This window comes from Sinocyclocheilus anshuiensis, unplaced genomic scaffold (assembly GCF_001515605.1).
Source record: "Sinocyclocheilus anshuiensis isolate Anshui unplaced genomic scaffold, SAMN03320099.WGS_v1.1 scaffold1626, whole genome shotgun sequence".
Classification (NCBI taxonomy): domain Eukaryota; kingdom Metazoa; phylum Chordata; class Actinopteri; order Cypriniformes; family Cyprinidae; genus Sinocyclocheilus; species Sinocyclocheilus anshuiensis.
The window spans coordinates 75,201-90,432 of record NW_015547254.1 but is presented as its reverse complement, the minus strand read 5'-3'; the positions used below and the strand labels follow the sequence as shown (position 1 = coordinate 90,432).

The 15,232-nt window shown below is 36.2% G+C and overlaps 1 protein-coding gene across 4 annotated transcripts in view; it reads left to right on the top strand.

Annotated features, from left to right (window-relative positions):
* LOC107701654 (mitogen-activated protein kinase kinase kinase 3-like) overlaps window positions 1–15,038 on the top strand; it is a 79,038-nt gene extending 64,000 nt beyond the window's left edge. For all 4 annotated transcript variants that reach the window (XM_016503699.1, XM_016503696.1, XM_016503698.1 and 1 more), the window contains 7 exons: window positions 2,513–2,584; window positions 4,152–4,316; window positions 6,157–6,305; window positions 6,392–6,523; window positions 11,072–11,201; window positions 12,893–13,070; window positions 14,196–15,038. In XM_016503699.1, coding sequence (XP_016359185.1) covers window positions 2,513–2,584; window positions 4,152–4,316; window positions 6,157–6,305; window positions 6,392–6,523; window positions 11,072–11,201; window positions 12,893–13,070; window positions 14,196–14,424 — 1,055 coding nt within the window. In that variant the 3' untranslated portion in view covers window positions 14,425–15,038. The remainder of the gene's footprint in view (window positions 1–2,512; window positions 2,585–4,151; window positions 4,317–6,156; window positions 6,306–6,391; window positions 6,524–11,071; window positions 11,202–12,892; window positions 13,071–14,195) is intronic.
* Window positions 15,039–15,232: the final 194 nt, after the last annotated feature.

Genomic DNA, 15,232 nt, shown 5'->3' with positions numbered 1-15,232 from the left:
AGTTAATATAAGAAGAAACGTCTAGCTTCGCGGTCTCTCTCTCTCTCTCATTCGGATGCACGTCTTGCCGCATTGTTTCTCTCTTATAACCGCAATGTTTTTCACTAATAACCTAACTGAAGCAGCACATGCCCTTGATACGAATTCTAAAAGTGACGGATGTTTAACTGTCAGCTTGAGCTTTGAATCTGTGGCGGAAGGAAGTAGTTCCGCACAAAAGAGGACCTGGAAGGTACAATGTTTGCACAACAAATACATCAGTTGCATTAAATATTAGATTTACTTCTGACCAAAATCTCACACCTGTTTAGAATATGTATGTAGTGCTTTTCTTACAGATTTGTGCCACACATATATATATATATATATATATATATATATACAGTATATATGTGTATATATATATATATATATATATATATATATATATATATATGTATATGTATATGCACACTACTGGTCAGAAGTTTGTTTTTTCTTCTTTTTATGTTTCTAAAAAGTTTCTTTTGCATTTATGCTGCATTTATTTGATCAAAAATACAGTGAAAATAGTAATATTGTGAAATATTATTACAATGTAAAATATTTGTTTTCATTACATTTATCTTGGTTTAAGGATATTTAGATATTTATACTGGAAAATAAGACAAAAATATTAAAAGTCTGAAAAGTCTGCCTTCGTAGGCAGTTCACTAGGTTCACTATAGACCTGTATCGATGGGGAGAGAATGAGATTTTCTCTATCCTTTTTCCCTTTCATTCCTTTTTTTTTGCTGTGCTGAGAGATTTAAAGTTACTGGAGTGGTTAAACAAGGAGATTTTCTCTCATGTCCTTCCCTGGTTAGTATTCTCTGTCTCTCCTTTGCTCTGTCGCTCTCGCTCTCTCCAGCTCTCATGCTCATGCCCAGCTCTCTCGCTGTTGTTTTCCTCTTGAGCGGCGATCAAATAGAGCAGGCCTGCCTGATAATGAGACACACACACATGCACAAAAACACTTTTCACGGAAACTTTCCCTTTTACGCACAAACCGTTTATATCCCAGTCTGCTAGAAAATAAAAATGTCTTCCCATTGAAGGCCAAGCACACTCATACATGCATTTAGATCCCCAACACTGAGGATTTCTCCACAGAGAGCAGGCCATTTTTTTCCCCTCTGGTCTTGTGAATAGATTTTTCCTCTCTGCGCTCTGCTTCTAAACAGCGCAAATCACTGGGTCTCCCTGGGAGACGGGCTGCAAACAGCACTTGAGGAGGCAGTCGACTTGCTCAACAGCTGCTTTCAATTGCATGCAGCATCAGAACGCAGCACTCGTGTTTTAAGCAAGCAGCCCTCTGAGCTAGTCAGGGCTGCCTGCTTGTTTTTACACACAGCCACTTACTTGTCCTGCTCATTCTGTCCTGTCCTGATCTTTGTGTCTATCACTTTTGTTCTTTCATTCTAATCTTTTTCTCAGTCTCTTTATTTAGAGGACAAGTGGCTGAATCACAATGCCCACATTATATTATTTGAGGAACATTGTGTGTGTGTGTGTGTGTGTGTGTGTGTGTGTGACATTATTTTCATGACAGTTAAGAACTTTGTGTCAATTTTTTTTACAGTTTAAAATATTACAAGAAAGAATGCATTATTATTATTACTTGTAATGAATTTACTCAAAACAAACCCTCCAGCATGACACCATATCACAATGCTAATGTTTGCGGCATGTCTCAAAAAAAATTTTGCAAAATAATTTTTAATGACAATTAAACATTTTTTTGCCAGTTTCTATTTAATGTTATGGGGGAAAACTACTGTAATACATAAATGTCATACATAATGTAATACATAAATCATCCTGTGGGCAGATTTTTTTTATTAGTACTAAAAAATGTATGTACTTATTAAATTGCAGTAGGCTAGGAATTGCTTTTTTATATTAGTAATCTATTAGTAACGCAAAAAAAAATCTCTTTCTTATTACTGAAATTATATATTAGAGTGAAATCTATGAAATATATAGATCGGAAATTTCTTAGGGTTTTTTTTTTTTAGATTCATCCAAATGTATTATTTCACGTATTTAGTTAAGATTTTGCCTTGCAGTAATGCGAATTAGATTTTTGCATTAAAATAGACTATTAAGAATTGGACATTTCCTTAGTTTTTGTGAGATTCAGCCAAATTGTATAATTTTCATGTAAGCTCAGTCTCAGTTCTCTGCTCTGCAGTGCAGTAGACAGCTCAGTTGTTTATGAGAGTGTTCAAGTTTTGTCACTTTGAATAAATGAAGTGCCCAGTGGTAAAGAGCTCTTCACAACAGCGGGCCCTGCTTATCTGATTTCATGAGGTTTCCCTCAGTTTATTCAGTGACTGCACATATAGCGTCACGTATCTTAATATCAAATACTCTAAACAGTTTAATGATCAGTATTTGCTTTTTGTGAATGAAGATAAAATGCTTGTTTGTAAACCATTGCTCATGTCAAGCATGCATCTGATCAGTCTGTATGTAACTGCTCCATCTGCAGGGTGTCAAGGGAAACACGGGACCTTCCCACGCCAGTTCCACATGTCCAGTCGCAGTAAAGACTACGGTGATGGTAAGCTGTGCATTACCAGAACAATGTATGTGTAACTGTGCTATTTATAAATAAGAAAACAGTGACTGTATGTCATTAATTATTCTGAAATTATTTATGAACTTACAATTTTTTTTCATTTGAGACTTCACTGAGAGCTTAAATGTAAATCAAGTTGAATAAATAACCAAAGTTCATGATGCTGAAAAGAGTTGTAATCTATTGTTATTATTGTTTTGTCTATTATTTTTAAATAAATAATTGAATCTAATAAATAATATATTTAGTTATTTATTGTTATTATTTATTATAATTTGGTATATTTTCCTCCAAAATCATTTCTGAAAATGCAATGAAAGTTAGTTCTTTCTGTCTGGGCTTGGTGAATTTGTTCTAAACAAATGGTATGACATATGTTTTGTTTCTCTTTCATAATTACACGATTACGTTTTCACAAAGTAACAATGCAAGTCTGCATGAAAACTGGTGTTAAGAGCAAAAACTTCAGTCTGGAATTTGAAGCCTCTCTTCAATTCTCAGAGCGCCTAATTAGTAAATTAATTCTTTGGTTAATATTTAGTGGATGCTTTGTTATCCAAAGCAAGTCACAATTCGCTAATTGCATGCACCGTCCCTCTGGATCGTGTTAGTGTGAAGGGCATTGCTCAGTGGCATAGAACAGGACTGTGTTCTTGCTGATTCTCCTACTTGGAATCAAACATTCGTTTGCAGCCCAGATCCATAAATTGTTATACTGCCATGTCCAAAAAAAAAAAAAATGTAATTCATGCTGACGAGAATAGAAGACTAGTTTTGCTGATTTGATGCTGTTATACAGGTGCTGATATTTTCACCAGGGATATTACATATTCCATACATTACATGCAGTGCTGGAGGCAGATAAAGCTGTGGAGGCCAGCATGATTTGAGTTTCCCCAAATCTCAGGTGTATTAAAGACCTAGTGTATGTGTGTGTTTTATTTGTGTTTTCCCTGATGAGGCACACTGACTGTTGCAAAACTGTACTGAGAGGAGCTTCCTGCCTTGTGGAAAGGTTGATGAAGGAAGTGAGAGACTAAGGAAAAGAAGAGCGTGAGAGAATTAGGGAAAGGGAGGAAGATGTTTGGACATGTTGATTGCATGTGCCTTAAAGCATGAAGAGATTCAGAACATCTGAATTGTGCAAAGATTTACTCAGTTTATAGGGAATGTTATGTACTGTATGCATTTGGTAGACGCTTTTACTAAAACAGATTTGAGTGTTTTTAAGGTAATAATGTATCATGTGTGTTCCCTGGGAGTCAAACCTATGACCTTGATGTCGTTAGCGTGATTCTATAGGAATTTGAAAACCAACCTTGAAATGAAATGTGGACAAATGTATATTAAAGGTGAGAAACCTGGAAATATCAAGCACATTTAAAATGGCAATTTCCAAAAATAATAGAAATTAATTTTATATATAACTTTTTAAAGCAACTTAGATATAACTTTTTAATACAACTTTTATAAACTCTGTATACAGTAATTGAAAAAGGTGTATTTGTATTTTGTATCATGTGTGTCTAAAATATATATTTGTATCCAGGTCGAAGGACCTTCCCTCGAAGCTTTATGCCTCAAGAGAACATGTTTCAGCTGGTCCCGTCCAGCCGTACACGCAGCTATAATGGAGAAAGCACCTTGCTGTACAGTGGAGATCTGCGCTCCATCAGCTGGACTGAGAAAAACAGCCAACGCAACACTCCGAAATGTAAGAGCGCATACATGCATACACATGAGGACACTTATGCAGACCATTAGAAAAGAAAACCACATAAAGTACATTTGCACACTTGCCTTCAGAGCAGAAGTGTATGGTTGTAGCGTAACCTTTACGAATAGTCTCTCAATGCACAAATAGGGCTGCACTGCTTTCTATGTACCATCTGTTGCAGCTGAATCTGTAGCACCACAGCAAAATAAATCATATTTACCCTGAGTTGTCAGTGCGAGTTTGATGCTTAAATTGAATGTAGTATGATAAAAAAGACTGTAGCGCAAAAAAATAACATGATCAGTATAATCCAATTCACAAGGAAATTCTTTTGAACCAGTTCTTTTTCATAAATCAAATCAACACCACCAGTGTAATCTGATTCACAAGCAAATGACTCTTATGAACTGTTGTCTTTAGAGAATCAGAAGCATACAGCGAGACTAGTGTAGTCCGTTTGCGGAAACAAATTACTCTTATGAGCCGGTTCATTTCATGACTACAGTAGTCAACATTTGAAGTGGATCAAAAAAGTTCATCATAGTTGCCCTAAGACAAGAACGGGTATTGTTTTGGTTTTAGGACAACTTTGATGAAAGGTTTTGATCCACTTCAAATGTTGACTACTATAGATCTAAAGGATTTTGATTTCCATTTGAGTTAACGGTTTGAATCAGTCTAAAACACTTTCCTGTATAATATACAGCATTAGCGACAAGAAATTTGCTGAATTTAAGAATACGAGAGCGAAATGGACATTATAATTGAAGCATATTTAAATAAATTGGAATCTTTTAAATTAAAATTTAATCAAATCAGAGAATCTGTTACTAATCTCTTTCAGTTAGCTTTAATCATAGAGATAGAAACTATAATTATATACACATTGTTATTGTTCGATTTTGTTCATACGTCCCGCCTCTACTAGAGATGATGAATAAACCCAGCTCTGCATGGTTTGTGCTGTGCTTTTGTGTGTTTGAGCTCTGCAGTCTGCAAACAGGTTCTTTAATCAGCTCCATTTCCTCTGAGGAATCCAGGATGGGCGCCTGAATTTGACTTATGAACATGGATGCTCGTCTCTACTGTCTGCCTGCGGGTTCTTTCCCCCCCAATGCCTCCATAAACTATTCAGATAGCTTCATGTCAAATATCATTATAGGAACACTTAGCTGATTAAAACGATCGTAAATGCTGATGCAAATGTGTCCTGCATAGAATAAGTGGGAAATGAGTCTGAGAGGTGCGTAAATCTTGTCTGGTGAGTGGTATTTCTCAGACTTGGGTGTAGTTTAACTGCATCCAGATTTAAAGTTAATCTATCTATGATTAGATCCATATAGCATGTTTATAGAACAATAGCAGAAATATTGAATGCAGGCATTATTATGTGTGTGGCTCACGAGAGCGATCAGTCAGGAAAGAGCCAGATTCAGATATTGCCAAACTCAAGACGTTGTATTAGCATGTTAGAAAAAAAATCACACGACACGGCCTTGATTTAAAGAAGTAATATTCAGGTGTTTAATATTTAGTCCTGAATAACTTGCAGCGACTGCCAATAGTTCACTGTCCGCCTCTCCGTTCATTTAAATCCTAGTTTATTTCCTGAGAGGGGAACAGTTGCATAACTTAAATGATTTTAGCAAATGGCTGCAATATAACAAAGAGTGAAAAATTGAAGGGGGTCTGAATACTTTCCGTACCCACTGTAAATCTGAAAGTGTAAATCTGTATAGCATCCAGTTGTAAATACAGTTGCGGTTTGACTGTGAGTCGTCAGCGAGTCTGCAGTTTGCTGGTGAGGTTAACGTGGTTTGTTTCTTATTACCCTCAGCCCCAAGGGCTCCTGTAAACTGGCGTCAGGGGAAGCTGCTCGGTCGGGGAGCATTCGGCGAGGTCTTCCTTTGCTACGATGTTGACACGGGACGCGAGCTGGCAGCCAAGCAGGTGCCCTTTGACCCTGACTCTCAGGAGACCAGCAAGGTAAGTATGAAGTGAATTCAAATGGTGACAGTATTTATGCACTGTAGAGATGCTCTGCTCACTTTTCTCTTTGTCTCTCTCTGCAGGAAGTCAATGCACTGGAGTGTGAGATTCAGCTCTTAAAGAATCTGCGTCACAACCGTATAGTTCAGTACTACGGCTGCTTGCGTGATCCGGTGCAGAAAAAGCTGTCCATCTTTGTGGAATTCATGCCCGGGGTGTGTATACAGTTATGTTTGTATTTGCACTCTGTTGATGCAGCTCATTGGAGGGATTTGGAGATGTTTACTTTTAGAATGATTCAGCCCCTCAGTGTCTATTATCTATTTTGTTATATTAAAGGGGTCATATGATGCTTTTTTAAAGATCATTATTACTCAAAATAAAACTACTCCAGTAAAGTACAGATACTTTAAAAATTTACTTAAGTACAGTAACGAAGTAAAACTACTCCGTTACTGTCCACCACTGTTGGTTTTGAGACTTTAGTCTTTGCAACTTCAGGGATCTTATCTATGCACAATCAGCTTGTAACACTCCAAAGAGAAAGGAAAACTTGAAATCGCATCATATGACCCCTTTAAGTATTTTGTTTGTGTAAGTTAAAGTAGAATTCATGCATACTGTGGAAGTCTTTGGTTAAATTAACCAAACAACCACTTTTGCGTGGACTATTCTAGTACAAAAACATGCATCTTATTCACTGTCCATCAACACTCCAGTTTATGAACAAGTGACTCTCATGAACCGGTTCATTTTAGTGAATCAAAACAAATTGCCTGTCCAGTGTAGCCCAATTCGCGAACAAATGACTCTTATAAACTGGTTATTTTTAGAGAATCAAAACATACAGCATGACCAGAGTAGCCTGATTCACAAACAAAAGACTTGTATGAAACAGATGCTTTTAGTGAATCAAAACATACAACACATCCGGTGACCCCTAATTCAAGAACAAATGACCTGTATAAACCGGTTCATTTTGGTGAATCAAAACATACAGCATGAACAGTGTGGCCTGATTTAAACACACATTCGGTGATCCCTAATTCAAAAACAAATGACTCTTAGGAACGAGTTCCTTTTAGTGAATCAAAACATACAGCAAGACAAGTGTATTTTGATTAATGAAAAATTGATTCTTATGAACCAGTTCCTTTTAAAGAGTCAGTACATACAGCAAGATTGGTGTATCCTAATTAATTAATAAATGACTCTTATCAACCAGTTCTTTTTAGTAAATCAAAATATACAGCACAGATAGTGTGTCCTGATTCACAGACAAATGACTCTTATGAACCGGTTCTTCTTAGTGAATCAGAACTTATAGTGTGACCCTTTTACCCTGATTCTTGAGACAACTCTTATGAGCCGATTCTTGTAATGAAAAGTCAAGTTACCGTTTGAATCAATTTGAAACACTTCTATATTTAATTTACATTATTACTACATTTTTTTCTTTCATATGTAAGCAAAATCAACAAAAGAATCCATATCAAATCGAATTGAAATTGGAATCTAAACAAAACAAGAGCTGGTGAATCAGAATCAAATAGAATCAGGAAATGTGTATGTGTACCCTGCCTTATTTACTTTAGCGAATCAGGTGCTAAAAAACATAGATAGCATATGTGGAAAAAAATAAAAACAGCTGTCACTGGGCAAATTCTCGGTGTCTCTTTGTGTTTTAAGAAAATGACATTGTTAAACTTAATGAATCTACGCTTTCCAAATAATAAGCAAACCCACTCTAAAATGTCTCTGGCTCGCGAACATATCCACAGTGTTCTTTGTCAGCACAACCGCACGGCTTTACGAGTTCATTTTCTCTGCAAATGGGTGTCTTAACGAGCATCAGACGTGGTCTGTCCCATCCGTCAGCTCGATTTTAATATGCACAGACTCGCGGTGTCTTAGTCACATATTGTCTGGTAAAGGGGAATGTTTCACCAAGGTCTCTGGCAGACAGATGCATTGCTGCTCAGAGCCAAAGCCACCGGCCTCTGCCCGGCACTGCTGCGTCCTGATAAGAGCAGAGGTGAAGGGAACAGACAAAGAGAGAACGAGTTTGAATGAGTAGGATGTGGGATAGGGTTACGTGAGGTGAGAAATGCATTGCATAATGAGGGATCAGAAGATCGCTAGAGCCTGTAGGAGTGTATTACAGTAGGATTACATATGCGGTACACATTGTTTCGTTTTAATAACTTGAAAAGGACATTGTGATACTTCATAATACAAAATAATACTACTTAGAAGGAGCTGTGCAAATGTACTTTAGTTAGGAAGGCATTGTGGTTTCTCCTATTGTAGTTTGCGTCACAGGTGTTTCACGATGTTGTCCTTGAGGAGACATTGTTTCTTCGGTGAGGGGTGTAAACAGGAAAGCTGAGGAAATATGAACTTTGTTTGTGTCAGTGTTTCAAAGAAACACAGTCACATGTGAGAAATGTTTGGCACTATGATATGTTTTTCCAGAAAGTTAAAAAAAGTTCAGTGTTCTGACGAACGATATACTTCCAGCTCCACTTTTGTAAACACATCTGAGTGTGACTTCCTGACACACTGGTTTACAGCAAAGAATAATTACTCTTTGAAATATATATATAGTGCTGTGAAAAGGTATATCCGCTCTTCCAGATTTCCAGATTTAACTCATATCTACAGTGTAAAAAAACAGGATAGTATTATTACATAATTGTATTGTTAATATTATTTTATTTATAATGAATGATTCAATATTAAATGTTTTATTTATTACATTTTATATTTATTAAATATTATTAAGTATTTTGTAATATAATTAAAAGTAATAAAACATTGGTAACAGTAAGAGCAATAAATGTGTTATTTGAATAGATTTGGTATTTATTAATCTTTTTGAATGTTAGTTAATTTGATATAAAATTAAATAAAAAATATACAGTTGTTTATAGTTAGCTTGAGTCCATTAAATAATATTAACATACAACTTTTGATTTTAATAATGTTTTTGTAAATGTTGAAATTAACACACATTAAAATTAATACATATTTTTAAGCATTTTTTCATTGTTAATTCATGCTAATTAATGTAATTAGCATATGGAAGTAAAATAATGGAAAATTTATTTGAAATAAAAAAGCATGTTGAATTGCAATAATTGAAAAAATAATGCATTGCATTAACAGTGCTTGCATTTTAATGCATTTTATTTTCCGGGCTTGCATTTTTATGGGCCGAAATTCAACCTGGTTGTATATTTAAGCTGTGAATTTTCATAATTAAATATTAAATAATCCATATTTACCTTTAAGAGTTCACTTCCAAAATATTCAGTCTGTATAAAAATACAACCTATTATATTCGACGGGCAATTTTCAGTCCATTTCATTTTGCTTTACAAATTCGCTTCCACAAATTCAGCAGTTCAAATTCGACAGAATATTCAGCATTTCACATCTGGGAAACTGCTGGAATAGCGGTAGAGAACGCATGCATGATCTCCATCTGCTGTTAGTCGCTCACCAGCAGGTGTTGCAAGCGGGTGTTGATGAAGACCAAAGCAACAGGTAGAGCAAGTCATTCATTCACAAAAACGGAATTGCTGAAATGGAGCAAGCGGTAAGTATAAGTTATGATTATCAGGGCCAGAATATATGCAGACAAGATGATTAAGACACGAAAGCGGTGTTCAACGCCTTCACGGTTACTCTTTTCTCCATGTAGTTTACATGTTGCAGCTTTCTCTACACAAAGGAGATTATAAACATTCTCCCTGATGCTGATGTACAGATCAAACATCTGTGGAAGAAATATAATGCTCTCGGTTGTTTAGTTTCCTTAACTTTATATCATGATTTGTGTGACGCTTTGCTGTAGGTACTGGGGTTTCCCTCATATGTCATACTCCAGGATTCCCTACGTCACTTAACATAATGTATATATGTATTTTTAAACAGACTGAATATTTTGGAAGTGAACTCTCAAAGGTGAATATGGATTATTGAATTTTTAACAATGAAAATGTTTGTGAAATATTTTGAATTTAAATATTCACAATTCATATATACAACCAAGTTGAATTTCGGCCCCAAAAATGTAAGACCGGCAAATACAATGCATTAAAATGCAAGCACTGTTAATGCAATGTATTATTTTTTCACTTAGTGTAATTCAATATGCTTTTTTTATTTCAAATACATTTAACATTATTTTACTTCCATATTAGCAAATGTTAATAAATATAACCTTATTATAAATGTCTTGTGCTACCAAGACATTTAATATTTAATCATATTTAATATAATTTAATACACTTTTATATATTATAATAAAAAATTGAAACATATATTCTATTTGGTTATAGATAAAGTAAAAAAAATAAAAATAAATACACACAAGGGTAAGAAAAACTCCATAGTAACAGCACACCTCTTAAGCAACAAATATGAGTTGAACAACCAATTGTAATACTTTGTACTTGTTTCATAATACATGTTTAAATCCCTGCATACAGAATGAACAATAGAACAACAACAGAAATCAGGAAGGGGTCAAATCATTTTCCAATGCACTGTATCCTTTGGTAAACAGGTTTGAATCCTGTTTTTATGTTTCCTGTCAAAGCATATGCTGACAGCTTGTTTTTCAAGTTTCCTAATAAAAATACAAAGTCTTTGCAGTTCTTTCTGTTTTTGGGGAATAAAACACATGCTTACACTTTATGCATTGAATATGGTATCTGGCTTCAAGCGAGATTTCATATGTGTCCATGTGTGTCTAGGGCTCTATTAAAGACCAGCTGAAGGCTTACGGAGCACTGACAGAAAAAGTCACCCGCAGATACACCCGACAGATCCTACAGGGAGTCCACTATTTGCACAGCAACATGATCGTACACAGAGACATCAAAGGTAAATCGCAGTAGTCATAAATCACCTCCAGCTAAGAACAGTGGGCTGTTGCTTTGTAATGTAAATCTAAAGGAGAGTGTCACTTGCACCACACCACCTGAAATACATTCCTTCTTACTAGGTGAAATAACATTGGTCTGGCTCAGATTTGTGTTACTTCCTTTAGGTATTGCCAAAAATAGCGAGGGGGAAAGGTTTTGCATTCCTCCAGACTTCAGGGCTAAATTCTGACCAAAACTAACAGTCCATTAGGTATTTTTTAGCATTGATATTGAATGTCCTAAAATCATATTTACCTACCAGAAAATGTCAGCATTGCTTCTGCTAGACATGGACACTCTTTAATCACTCAGTTTATTAAGGAAGATGCGGGCCCAAAAACTGGACACTTAAAAATGTTCTGTATGAATGTCATTGCATTACATAAATTAAATAAAAATCGCAAACCAAGTGACATTTATTTTAATGAAACATGGCACAATCACTTTAAGTGGAACATTTCACAAAAATAATTTAAAAATTAGAATATTCAAAAATAAAATATATAAAATATTCAAAAATAGTATATGTTCAAAAATATTATTAGCATGTAATATTCAAAAATATTTAGTTAAATTTACAGATAAAAACGGCAGCTGTGGTTTCAAGAAATTCACAGTAAAAAAAAAAATGCAGCGGCAGTGTTTCAGATATTACAGGAGGGCATACGGTGCATGTATATTTTACAACTTATGACCGCATATTTCATTAAGTGATAATAATATTAATATACCAAGCTACTCAAAGTACCAAAATCTGCTTTTTACCTTAAATGACAGTTTATACCCACCATAATAACATAAATAATAAAATAGAAACAAAACTACTTATATAAAAGCTAATAATATGTGATGTGTCACATAGGGACTTTTACTTGTTTTTATTTGTTTAACTGATATGGTATAAAGTGTTTTACTGTAAAATGAAATATAATGCAGTGTTAAATTTTTTTTTATAGTTTTTCACTGTAGATGCTAAGTTAACTTACAGTTTACTATAAAATTTATTTTCCCTATAGAAATGTTTTTTATTTTTATTTTAGTAGAATTGATCATTTTTACAGTGATGATTATAGATGATGTAGTGTTCAAAATGTACAAAAAATTGGGAAAAATTGGTGGAACATGCTTAGTGTGATTCATTTAAAGTAATTGTAAAAATATTTCAGAAACGTTCAAGTAACGTTCCAGCAACATTCCATGCAAATAACATTTGCAAAACTGTCATCTAATACATTTACATTCAGACATTTTAAGTGTGTTCAAATACTTTTAAGCCCACATACTTTTTGCACACATGACCATTCCCATAACAAACCGAAGATCCTCTATTGGAAAGATCCACAAGAAATGTGGGCTCCAAAGGAAGGAGTCTCTGTCCTTCCTCTCGTATTCACAATACAGTCAGACATCCAGGGTGTGGAAATCTTGTGGCTGGCGGGAATTAGTCACTACTCAAACAAGCACAAATCTCACAGGCAACATAGCTAAAGCAATGGAAAATCATTCCGACTAGAAGCGTGGGAAGAAAGACTGTGTCTCAAACTTCAAACGCCATCAGCCATAAGCAGCTTAGAATTTTATGCAGTTGTCAACATTGGTCAGACAAACATCTCGGCCGGGGTAACTCAATCTACACGTGTTTCCGCACAGGCGCTAACATTTTGAGGGACTCCTCTGGAAATGTGAAGCTGGGAGATTTCGGGGCCAGCAAACGCATTCAGACTATCTGCATGTCCGGGACGGGAATCAAATCGGTCACCGGCACCCCCTACTGGATGAGCCCAGAAGTCATTAATGGAGAAGGCTACGGACGCAAAGCAGATATTTGGTGAGATCTGTTGCATCTTATGCATTATCTTAAAATCAATGTTATTTTAGTATCATTGAGATACTATTTCATTGAGTTTTAGTTAAAGGAGACATATTATGCCCCTTTTTACAATATATAATATAAGTCTCTGGTGTCCCCAGAATGTGTCTGTGAAGTTTCAGCTCAAAATACCCCACAGATCATTTATTATATTAATTTGAAAATGGCTATTTTGAGTGGAAGCAGAAACACGCTGTTTTTCGGGCCTGTCTCTTTAAATGCAAATGAGCTGCTGCTCCCCGCCTCCTTTTCGCCATTACAGCTCATACCTGCTAAAAAACCATCTGTTTTGGTTCTGATTATCATGTTTATCGCGCTGAAATCATGCGTTTTAAACCATATTAGTTCAAACTTCTGATAAACGTTTTCTGAGCGCACACATCCGAAGCACACGGACAGAAAGCGGCCACCACACAGCATGCGAGTACTAAACTAAGTTCTCATTCACACACAAGTTTACGTCAAAAACACACATGAGTTACAAAAACAGTCGGTTATGTCTGTGAAGGTAAACTGCTGGGAAATAAATTGCATGTTTATTTTAGATCTGTGTGGCAGCAGCAATATACAGTAAATAAATCAATAAATCCACTGCTCTCTTGTCTCCTCTGAGGCTGGGACTCTAAATAGTGTTCTGTGCTCGTCTGTGCAGCCAAAGACAGAACAGTTAGCATGTTTTGCTCAAACTTTCGCCATGGCATTAGAGCTGGTAAACCGTTGTCGCTTGCAAAAACACAATGACGCACTGTGGGTGTATTACATTTACAGATTAAGGGGTGGTAATATTATAATGAGACCCCTTTGCCACGTCACCAAGGGAGCCAAATCAGACGCGCTCGTTTTCTCAGTCACTTGCAGAAAAAGGCTTACCAAAGTTACTGGGTTAATCTTTTTCACGTTTCCTTGATTGGTAGATGCACCGGGGACATGATTTATAGCATTTAAAACCTGGAAAAGTCAGATTTTCATGATATATCACCTTTAACTATAATAACCCTGCCTAAAACTTGCATAAAATATGTGGATGGAAACAGCTAGCTAGCTTGTTAGCTAACAGTCCCTTACATCTCTCTCTCTCCTCAGGAGTGTTGCCTGCACGGTTGTAGAGATGCTAACCCAGAAGCCCCCGTGGGCTGAATATGAAGCAATGGCAGCCATTTTCAAGATCGCAACCCAGCCGACTAAGCCAAACCTGCCCGAGGGTGTGTCTGACGCATGCAGGGACTTCCTGCGGCAGATCTTTGTGGAAGAGAAATTGCGGCCCACTGCTGAGGGGCTTCTCAGCCACTCTTTTGTCCAAGGCAGCTTCTGATCCCACAGATCTTGGATCTCTCTGGAATCCCCAGGGAAAACCACACACCTGCCCGCGGACAATCACCACTCTGCCTTCCAGGGTCCGGAGAAACCCACCAACCAGCCAACTAAGAACAAACGTGACCACAACGAGGGGGTGTGTATCTCAGATCTCCCCAACGCAGCTTGAAAAATATCATAAGAGGGAACCTACGGACAGCAAAACCGTGATAGCATTTCCTATATTGTTAATCAAAGCCCTGTCCCAAATGACGCACTTGGCTTGAGACCGCAGGGTGTCCCATTTCTTATTTCCTGTGCTACGCACCCCTTTTGCTAAATGGACCCTTCTCACGTTTTCAGGGTTTCTCAGAAGCAGTTGTTGTCATAGTTGGGTAAACTTCTACAGCAAATATAATTTTGCGTTCCCGTTCCAAAAGCAAAAGCAAAAAAATCCATGATCGCATTTTCACAACTTTCCAAAAGAGAAAAAAAATATAGTGAGATTAATTATAGCACCCAGAAGAGAGAATGATGTCAAAATGTCAGCAGTGTTAATTATTATTTTGTAATTTACTGTCAAAGTAATATAACACAAATTATAGCACTATAAATGTATAAAAAAAATGAAAATATGACAAACTTTACTAGATTTGCGATGTCGATAACCATGGAAACGCGTCATCACAGTCTGAAAAGGGACCAATGTTTACAGCACACTATTACCCAACATTCCTTGTAACAAATGACATAAACTTTAAAGGGTGGTGAGAGCTAAGAGTGGATCGGTGACATAAACCTTTTTTTTTTTTTTTTTTGGAAAAATC